The 9763-nt window shown below is 53.0% G+C and overlaps 1 protein-coding gene across 1 annotated transcript; it reads left to right on the top strand.

Annotated features, from left to right (window-relative positions):
• Positions 1-97: 97 nt before the first annotated feature.
• Positions 98-9435, top strand: PRDX6 (peroxiredoxin 6). The gene is made up of 5 exons (XM_009581494.1): positions 98-117; positions 1723-1879; positions 6584-6730; positions 7423-7569; positions 9036-9435. Exons 1-5 carry the CDS (start codon positions 98-100, stop codon positions 9165-9167), a joined length of 603 nt encoding a protein of 200 aa, XP_009579789.1. The 3' UTR covers positions 9168-9435.
• Positions 9436-9763: the final 328 nt, after the last annotated feature.

Here is a 9763-nt window from a genome sequence, read left to right as displayed (position 1 = left end):
GGGCAGCTGGACGCTGCGATTTTCCAGGGGCCAGGAGCATACAGAGCTACCTCTCCCCATCTCCTGCATCCCCTCCCGCGGGCTGCGCGGCAAGACGATGAGCCGAGCTCGCCCCAGGTGAGCCAAGCCCTCCGGGAGAGGGAAGAGGTGCTCTGGAAACGGTAGAGCCCGGCAAAGGGCAAAGCCAGGCTTGCCAGAGCAGCGCTTGGTCCAGGCCAGTCCCAGAGATCAGCTCGTGTGTCACGTACATCCCTTGTGAGTGAGCCCAGGCATGCGAAGCTGTGTTATGGAGCAGTGGCAAAGGACTCTGGTCTTGTTTGAGCCCAATGTGGAAAGCCACATGCCTTCGGGCACTGTTTCCCACAAAGCTTGTTGCTCCATTTCTGGCAGGAGCGGGAGGGTGCTGGCACAGCACGTCTGGGACTCGCTCCTGGCAGCGCTTGGCAGGCTTGAATCAGCGTTTGAGTCCGCTTCTGTCAGCCTTGTGAGCTTGGGCAAACGGGGAAAAAGGAACCCTCTTAGCAAGAAAATAAGCTGCAGGGCTTCTTAAAACTGTCTGTTCCAGCCTGATCACCCACATGGCAGCTTTCTTGGCCAGCTTCTACTTGGTTGTTTGCTGCCTTTTTATTCAAGTAGTATACTTATTGTATAAAAAGACTTGTAGCACCAGTGGCCGGGTAGCTGTGCCGTAACTTCATGGTGAGCCGTGGCAATTGCACGGCTCTGGCAGAGCTGCAGGTGCCTCGCTTGATCCCTCCAGCTGCGTTCCCAAATCTCTAAGACAGGACTTTCCCCAGCTGCTGTGTCATGCGGCTGTGTTTACTGAGCGCTGGGGGCCGGGTAAAGAGCAGTGCAGTAAGCCCTGTGAGTGTTGAGCCAAGAAATGGTGTGACAGGTCCCTGGCAGGGAATTTTAAGTGTTGGATGTGGCTTCGTGTTAGCCCCTGGAAACTCCTGAGAGCTGGGAGCCGTTTTGCCATAAGCCCATCTCACTGCTGGGCTGTGTTGCTGCCTTTCTCCGTGTGCCAATTGCTTTACCTGTAAAGTGGGGTGATTTGTATTTGCCTGCTCTAAAGACTGCAAAATCCACTGATGGGAAGCAGTGGGCAAAAGCTACGTGGCAGTATTGTTGTAACTGTAGCCATAATGTGATGTTAACTTCTGGCCTCCCCCGTTAGTTGATGAATTCTTATTTTTTCATAAAGTACATTCAGCATCTCATGGCAGCAGTTGGGTTAAGGTTCTTTTTAAAAATTCTTTTAAGTTGCATGATACACATGGGTGTTTCTCCTCACAGTGGTCGATGGGGTATACAGGATAGCCTTGTAAATCAGTAACGATCTCTGCAATAACATGGCCGGCAGGTTGGCATCTACGTGCCCTCGCACATTTGGTCTGTGGGGTACAGAGGGTACACATGGCTCACCCAAACTTCCTCACGTGGCATGGTGTCCACCTCCACGTCAGGAACGGTGGGCCATTCCTGGAGGGAGAGGGGGAGTGAGGCGCCGGGAGTTTCTCAGAGCATGATGAACGGGGCTCGTCTCGTGAAGGCTTCTAGCGATAGGGAAGGAAGAGTTCCCAGGATAGGATTTCCACTTAGCAGAGAGATGAGCTGTTCCCGCACTAGTCTCCGTGCAGTGCGATCTGTACAGCTTTTCTTCTGCAGTACAAACTGGAATGACATCTCGCCCTAATGCCATCTCCTGCTCTCATCTTTCAGATGGGGCATCCTCTTCTCCCACCCGAGGGACTTCACGCCTGTCTGCACCACAGAGCTTGGCCGGGCGGCAAAGCTGGCGCCCGAATTCAGCAAGCGCAACGTGAAGATGATCGCCCTCTCCATTGACAGCGTCCAAGACCACCTCTCCTGGAGCAAGGTAGGGGGTGTGGGGAGGCGCAAGGGGAGCTTGCACTGCTGCCTTGTTCTGAAGGCCAGAGGAAAAACCCACACAGAACAGAGCACAGGCTTGGAACTACACACCTGCTGAGGATAACGTTGTAAGACACTTGAATTCCAAAGCATGTAGGATAGGAGGTACTAAAATGCAGAGCAGGAACAGGAAGGTCTGCTCCAACTTCATGGAGCACTCCACAAAGTCCAGGGCACTCTATGCACTGACACTTTGAAACAAGAGGAAAACAGTATTACTGCTCTCCCACTAATACCTGAAAGGGTAAAACGTATGTGAAGGTGGTGCCAAAAGCTCAGAGGAAAGCAATCTATCCACAGACCTTCAAAAAGTTCTGTAATAAAACAGGAAAGGAAAGGAGGCATCAGAAGTGAACAGGCAGTCTTCAAAGGGTGCAATTCACGCCCAGGCAGGGAAAAGAAAACAGAGAACAAATAGGGTCATGTTAAACATAAAACCACAAATAGGAGCATGTTAAATATAAAACCATCATAAGGGAGTATACAAAAAGATGGGAATGAAATAGCTTGCTGAAGGAACATAAAAGGAACTAATAAAAAAAACTTCAAATGCAGCCTCAGCAATGGTGTGCTGCCAGGGAGTATGCTCCAGGGCTCATAGGTGGTAGGGGTGTAAAATAAGCATTTCAGACAGATATGGCCAGAGTGTAAAAATCCCTGGGTGAATTACCTGCCTCTTTGCTCTTAAAATTGGGAATGTTCTCTCACATTTTCCCGGGGTGAGACATGCATACAATAAGAGGTAGTAAAGGTGAGAAATTTCCACACTCAAACATTGTTTCATGTCTGACTGGCTTTAGAAATTACCTGATTGCCTTATTGCTTCGTACCTGAGTGGTGCATGGCCGATGTCCCACTGAGCCTCAGAAGGGCCTGGGAAAAACAGCGTACAAATCCCACATCAGTTAATGAGGCTTCTGTGCTGGTCAAACTGGCTGAAACCACCAGTCAAATTAGCAGATAATATCCTGTAAAATATAATGGAAAGTTTGGGGTTTGCTTTTGTAAGGGAGTCTCATCATCTGGTTGGCTAGAGCCCTTTGAAGAACTGTAGGGTATTGCTGACTTTTACAAAGTCCTCGAATTTCCAAGAAGCTTTTCAAAGACATCAGCTTTGTGAAGGGCGGGCTCTTTTCTGCAGGGAGACAGGAGTAAGCAATAGGTTGTGTCAAGGGAGGGAAGCGGCGAGCTCCCTTGTGGGTCTGCAGGGATGTGTGGGGTTCAGCATACTTGGATGATCTGGAAGAGAGATGAACCATGAGCTGACTTTGCTAATGCTATGGAATTATTCAGCGCAACCTCAGGTAAAACCAGGAGAAGTTACAGAACAGCCTCTCGACGCTGACTGATGGGAGGCAGAGTAGCACGTTTGGAAAACCTTCCAGAACGAGCGTGGAGAAAGACAGAGGGCAGCGGTCCAAGCTGCAGTGAGGTTTCTGTCAGGCTGGGAGAGGCCTCAGAGACAGTGGTTTGGAAATGTCAGCTCAGCAACTGTCAAAAAGAAAACCATGAAAGTCCTCCAGAGCAAAAGATCCGACTGGTGAGGACAAATCCATAGCAGACTGGAGTCTTCCATGCAGCCTGTGTTTGAAATCACCCATCTCACAGACTACAGGGGAACAAGAAAAGGTGCAGAGGGGGAACAAAGCTGCTTGCAGAGTTGGGCAGGTTTACTTCAGTGCAGAGCAACTGGGGCTCTTTAGCCTGGGAATAGGAGGACATGTCAGGCTGCGACACCGTGAGCGGTGCGAGGAGCATGGAGGAGCAATGAATGCAACGTGTGTACATCGTGGGAGGCATAAGAGAGGACAGGGATGTGATTGCTCTGCTCTTAGAAACTTGCCTTTTCCTTTATCCTTGACAAAGCAGAGAAGAACTTCAGATAAAGTGAAGAGCCAAAGAGCTGAACTAGGAAGGCAGGTGTTAAGGCCTGCCGCAAGTCTGAGACCAGGGGCAGTGCCCCAAAGGTTCTCCTGCCCAGCCATGGGGAAAAAAAGAGCTTAACAGAGATACCAAGCCTTGGCAGAAGCTGCCTGTCTGGAAAAAAGCAGTCTGCATTGAATGCTAGATTGGGATCTAAAGACTGCAATTTCCTTCACTAAATCTTAACTCAGAGAGAAGTCCTAGGAGTGAGCAAAACTTTGGGCGGGCAGACCTCTCTGTGCAACATTCCTTTACATACCTATGCTTTCTCTTTGGATGAAGCTTCTAGCAGTAATAAGAGGATGAAGCTATTTTAATCTGGAGCATAGCCTGTGAGGAAGCAAGTGGGCAGGAGGGATGGCTGAAATCTTGCATGAAACAACAAAGAAATTTCTGCTTGCTTTGCTGCCAAATTTCAGTGGGCTGATGGGGCCTGGAAAGGTGGGACCAGAGTATAGTGACATTCTCATGTAACTTTGCTCAGCTCTGCTTTCCCAGCCAAAGATGTCACTGCTGTTCTTAGCCATCGCTAGCCAAGACCCAGAGGCTTGCTCCAGGACTCAGAACAAGCCTGTAGCTCAGCCAGGGATTGATCCCACTCTCCTACCTCCCCAGTCTGCGCACTGCTTTTCCAAGGCTTGGCTGAATGCGTGAGCTCCTTGAGCAGGGTTGACTGGCACGTGCTGTGCATGTCGATGTCCCACTGAGCCTCAGAAGGGCCTGGGAAAAACAGCTCTCTTTGGCAACCGATGCCTTCACCTTGGTGAGTCAGGGGTGAATACATCACTCCAGTGATGTCTGGTTTCAGCTGAGACTCTGGAAAGAAAAATAGTTCATAGGGAAGTGAATGAGTCTTGCGTGTCTTATTGCAAAATAGGGTGGGGTTTGTGAGGCTGTTTTGTATAGAGATCCCCAGGTCATGAAATTACGTGCATTTTGGAACGAGTTACAGTCCACAGGATTCAGATATTGCTTCTCAGAAGCTCTCTTCATCCTCCAGCCCCCACTCTGAAGAGACCGGGGCGGGGGTGTCACTGTCTGACCTTCATCTACAGCCTCCTGTGACTCTGTGGAGCATTCAGAAGCATTTCGCCTAGGCTGGCCTCTCCGGCTCCGCTTTTCTTCCCTGCTCTGCTTTGACAAGGCAGGTCTGCAGGAGAACAGAACAGATTCCTTCCTTCTAAGGCAGGTCTGACCACAACCCAGCCGAGATAAACAGCCCCTTTTTGCAGCGCAGTACTAATTCAGTGCTTACTCCCTGGGGAGAAAACAAGCAAAGAGAAAAGTTGGAAAGGAAATATCTTGCCACGTGTGTACCACTTGATCTGCTGGCAGCATCCTGAGCAGCTGGGGCAGGGTTACAGCCCCTTATGTCCCCACCGTCAGCCTAGGAGGGCTGAGGAGTGGTGCAGGGCCTGCCTGCTCTTGCGGCCTCTGGCCTGCTCTGAGCAGCAGTAGGCAGTGCCAAGGGGCAGCATTTCCAACCCTGTCCTCCCCAAGTTCCCTCTGAGCAGGACCCAGCCATGGTCAAAGCCCAGGGAAGGTGGAGAGACTTGTACATTCAAAGTGTCGGCTCAGCTGATAACGCACCACAGTGGTGCGCGGGAGGCTTGCGTTAGCACTGGGGTCAGTTTTGTCCCCTCGTAGCATAAAGAGGATGGAAGGAACAGGGAGCTCTGTTCTGGGGCAGAAACCTTGGATTAAACTTGTTCTAATGCTGGCAGCTGCTCTGTTTTTGCTGCCTTGAGCAGGCTCCTCCCAGCCCTGCTGTGGCTCAGCGTGACCTGTATGGGTTGTGCCGCAGACTACAAGGATAACTTGAATGCTTTGGCCAAGTCCAGACCAGATTCGGAGACACTCAAAATACAGTTTCCCTGTGAAGCAGGTCATGTTTGGACTAGCACAGGGAGCAACCTCATAAACCATGGTCACAAGGGAGACCCCGCACAGCTGTGGAAGGGGATGGTTTTCTCTTGTGTCCCAGCTGTGGTTCAGAAAGGAGTGTGCAGTGTCCCAGCACCTGCATTCAGACTTTCACTCTGTTTTCAAGAACCTTTAGTTAAATAAGCTAGGAGTGACTTGCTGAACAGAGCTGGTCCCTTGCACAAGACCTGTGAAGCATTCGACGCTTGACCTTTGTTAGCTGTAGAGTGCCTGGTTTGCTCTGCCCCTAGAGAAGCTGTTCCTTAAGAGCACAGTCCGGTTCAGGTGTGACACTAACCCATCTGTCAGTAGTGCTAGATCACTTACTGGGAGAGAGTTGGAAGAGGGACACCTCTGTTGTCAGGGAAAGGTGGGTAAACCTCCCTGTGTCACCAGCACAGGCAGGACTTGCCTATTTCTCCCTACCCACTGCCTGGGCAAAGCAGCTGGTCCACAGGTGAGAGACAGGGTGTGAGCAGAGACAGCCTAACAAGTAACCTCTAAGAACAAGGCAGAGTCCGGCCTGGCACGCAGGTTTCTGGTTTGTCACCTGGTTTCTGGAGGCAAAGAAACTTTATGGAAGGCCATGAGCCCCTGGCTGTGCTGTCCCAGCCTGAGACCTTGGTGCCAAGCAAGTCACGAGCTCCTGTAGAGCAGCTGCTGAACATGTTTCTGCATGGCCCCTCTGCAGGAGCTTGCCCCACACATGTAAAGCCTGTGTGGAGGTCTCCCTGCCTGGCCTCTGTCTCCTGTGGTGGTACCCAAAATAGGGAGCATGAGCATGCCGATGGTTTTGTCTCTGCAGGACATCAATGCATACAACGGGGAACAACCCGAGGAGAAACTCCCCTTCCCCATCATTGCTGATGCAAACCGGGAGCTCGCTGTCAAGCTGGGCATGCTGGACCCAGATGAGCGGGACAAGGACGGCATGCCCCTGACTGCTCGCGTGGTGAGTACCTGGCCCTGGAGCACCGCTGCACGGCAGCCTTCTCAGCAGTAGGCATCGCCTGCCGTCCTGCCCTGTGTCCATGGGGCTGGCCTTGAAGATGGGGGCAGCTTACCTGGATGGACATGACCATCTTCAGGAGCTAGGTTGACTTCCTTGGGCTAGATCCATGGGTTGTGCTGCAGGAAGAGGCTGGCACAGCGCTAGCCTGCTGGCAACAGCTCCATCTTGCTGTTGCCGCCAGCTCATCCCGGTTGTACCTGTCCTAACACAGAGGGGACAAAAGTGCTTGATCTGCTGGACTTTCCCTCTCCACTCCCATGCTTGCATTAGAAGGGCACAGGTCAGGGGAGGAGGCACAGGGGAGGAAACATTTTTGATCTGCTGGACTTTCCCTCTCCACTCCCGTGCTTGCATTAGAAGGTCGGGGGAGGAGGCACAGGGGAGGAAACATTTCCAGTAGCAAAACAAGCTGGCACTGGAAACAGGAGCGCCCAGAGCAAACACTGTGTTCGCTGTGCCTGGGCATCACTTGTTGCTCTAGGAGATCCCCACCATGGCATCTCCTGTGTCCCAACACCTGCGATGAAGCAGGCCACCTCCCAGGAAAGGGAGGAGCAGCAGGGCTGAGCAGATCCAGAAGGGCAGTTGGACAAACATCTGCCCAGCCCGTGACCGTGTCTCCCTGTGCTCAGGTGTTCGTTTTTGGCCCAGATAAGAAGCTGAAACTCTCCATCCTGTACCCAGCCACCACCGGGAGAAACTTTGATGAGATCCTGAGAGTGGTGGATTCTCTACAGCTGACGGCGTACAAGAAGGTCGCTACCCCTGTGGACTGGAAGGTGAGGAGGGGAGCAATGCTTACAACCAGGCACTGAAAACATGCATTGAAACGTCAACCAGCCTCCCTTGGAGGGGGACCCACGGGGTGGGGAAAGCTGCTGAGGTCCTGGGATATGAGTTAGATCCCAGCCCAGGCTCCAGGACTGTTGCAGTCTGGAGTCAGCCATAGGAACCTCCCTTCCCTGCCCTTGGTCCCTGGTGCCAGCAAATACTGAGCTTGGCCCTTCTGGCTATCAGTACTTGAGCTCTGGGCCAAGGAAGGTCCTGCCCTTGTTGTCTGTGATAAGGAAGGACATTACCAGGTGTCAGTGTGCCAAAGTCCACTCAGAGACTGCGAAGCAGCAAAGCATGGGGCACCCTTCCCTGGGCTGGCTTGCTGCTCTCGTGCCTTTGAGCCAGGATGGGCATGGCCCCACTTTGCCCAGCACGTACACAGCCAAGTCCTATCCTTGTGGAAAATTACTAGTTGAAGTTGCTTAGTTGTGGCCATCCTTGTTCAGTAGCATTATTTAAAACTCCCCAAAAAACAGTTTGGGCAGCCAAGATAAAGCAAGAACAAGCAGCACAGTCTGGCTGCTTTAGCTAGCCAATGTTTCCTCAGCCCAGCAGAGCTGCTCAGCTCTTGTACCTGTCCTGCCACTGGCTTTGATAGCTGTTACTGGGGAAGCCTGCCTCTGTGGAGCCAGAGGACACGCTCCTGCTGTTACAGGGTGTCCTGGAGAAGTCCTCCTGTGATACAAGGCAGCACCAGGCTCCCAGAGCATTGTCCCAAATACCCTCTCTGTCTGGGCAGGAAGGCCCCCGTAGGCACAAGCCTCGGAGGTTGAGTAACTCGGGGTATTGGTGCACTTCACTGTGCCCTTCCGCCCCTCAACACCAGTGTCCAGGTGCTGAGCGTACAACAAACTGTACCTTCCCTTTCTGGGGCAAAGCAGAGCGTGGAAGCAGCCTTGCCTCTGAGGACTCCTGTCTCCTGCAGCGTAAGCTCCCAGTGGTGTGGGGCCAGCTCACCCACCAGCCCACCTCCCTGGGAAGCACACCTTTCCCCGGGGCTTGGCACGCGAAGGGGGAGCCAGCACCGCCTGTCCAGGGGTGCCTGAGCAATAGGAAAGGATGAGCAGAGTCGGGCAAGCTGTGCTCCCTCCTGCATCATAGAAATGCCCAGATTCCCCTCTCGTTACTCCCTGTTCCCATGGGAGTGCTGTGGAGAAGAGCTGGGCTGTGGGATCCCGTTGGCAGGGCTGGCAGACAGCGCAGCTCTCCCTTTCGATGTCACCCACACCTCCTGGTGTAGCTCCCACTTAGTCCTCGCTGCTGGCTCCAGGCAGAGCTGCAGGGGACGTGCCTGGGGCGCTGGGGCTGAGTGTTCGTGGGGAGGCAGTGTCACCTGACAGCAGGGACGTGCCACCTGCATACAAGCCTGTCAGCTTCTCTGCTGCTCTCACCTTTCCCATTTTCTCTCCAGCCTGGTGACAGCGTCATGGTCGTGCCCACCTTACCTGATGAGGAAGCCAAGAAGCTGTTTCCCAAAGGAGTCTTCACGAAGGACCTCCCGTCGGGCAAGAAGTACCTGCGTTACACCCCGCAGCCGGAGTGAGGGGGCCTGCCCAACCACCCCGCTGGGCTGCAGGTCGTTCGGCGTTGGGAGCCTTCCCCGTGCCCAGCTCCTGCCTCCCTGACACCGCGTGACCAGCAGCCTCATACCATCACACTCACCGATGGTGCATCGCAATACTAAACCAATCCTCCCCATCCCTCTCATCCTCCACATCCCCTCAAAACTAAAACCTGGATGTTTTCTTGCTTTGAATCAGCCCCGCAAGGAAGAGGTTAGCAGACCAGCGGGGGCTCCAGGGCTCACGCTGTGGAGTCTCTCCTGTTCGGCACCAGCTGAGCTTTTCCAGGCGGCACGGTGAGAAGCGTGGTGTCAGCAGCCAGGCCCCGGAGCGGTGTCCTGGGCTCACACGCCTCCCATCAGGGAGCTTCGGGGGCTCCAAACTGCTGCGTGCCTTTCAGAGCAGCCGTCACTAACGCATTAACACCTTCGGTCCTGTGCGTAGGGGAGGAACTGCAGAGCCAAATCTCTCACTTCTTATTGCTTTCTCATCTCTTGCTGGAAGTTGATTGTTTTCAGGTTTTATGGAAGAGGGAATAGAGCAAATAAACTGATCTTCAGTACTACTTGCAGTGTCC

The sequence above is a fragment of the Fulmarus glacialis genome, unplaced genomic scaffold (genome assembly GCF_000690835.1).
Source record: "Fulmarus glacialis isolate BGI_N327 unplaced genomic scaffold, ASM69083v1 scaffold10107, whole genome shotgun sequence".
Lineage (NCBI taxonomy): Eukaryota > Metazoa > Chordata > Aves > Procellariiformes > Procellariidae > Fulmarus > Fulmarus glacialis.
This window is presented reverse-complemented; position numbering and strand designations above follow the sequence as displayed.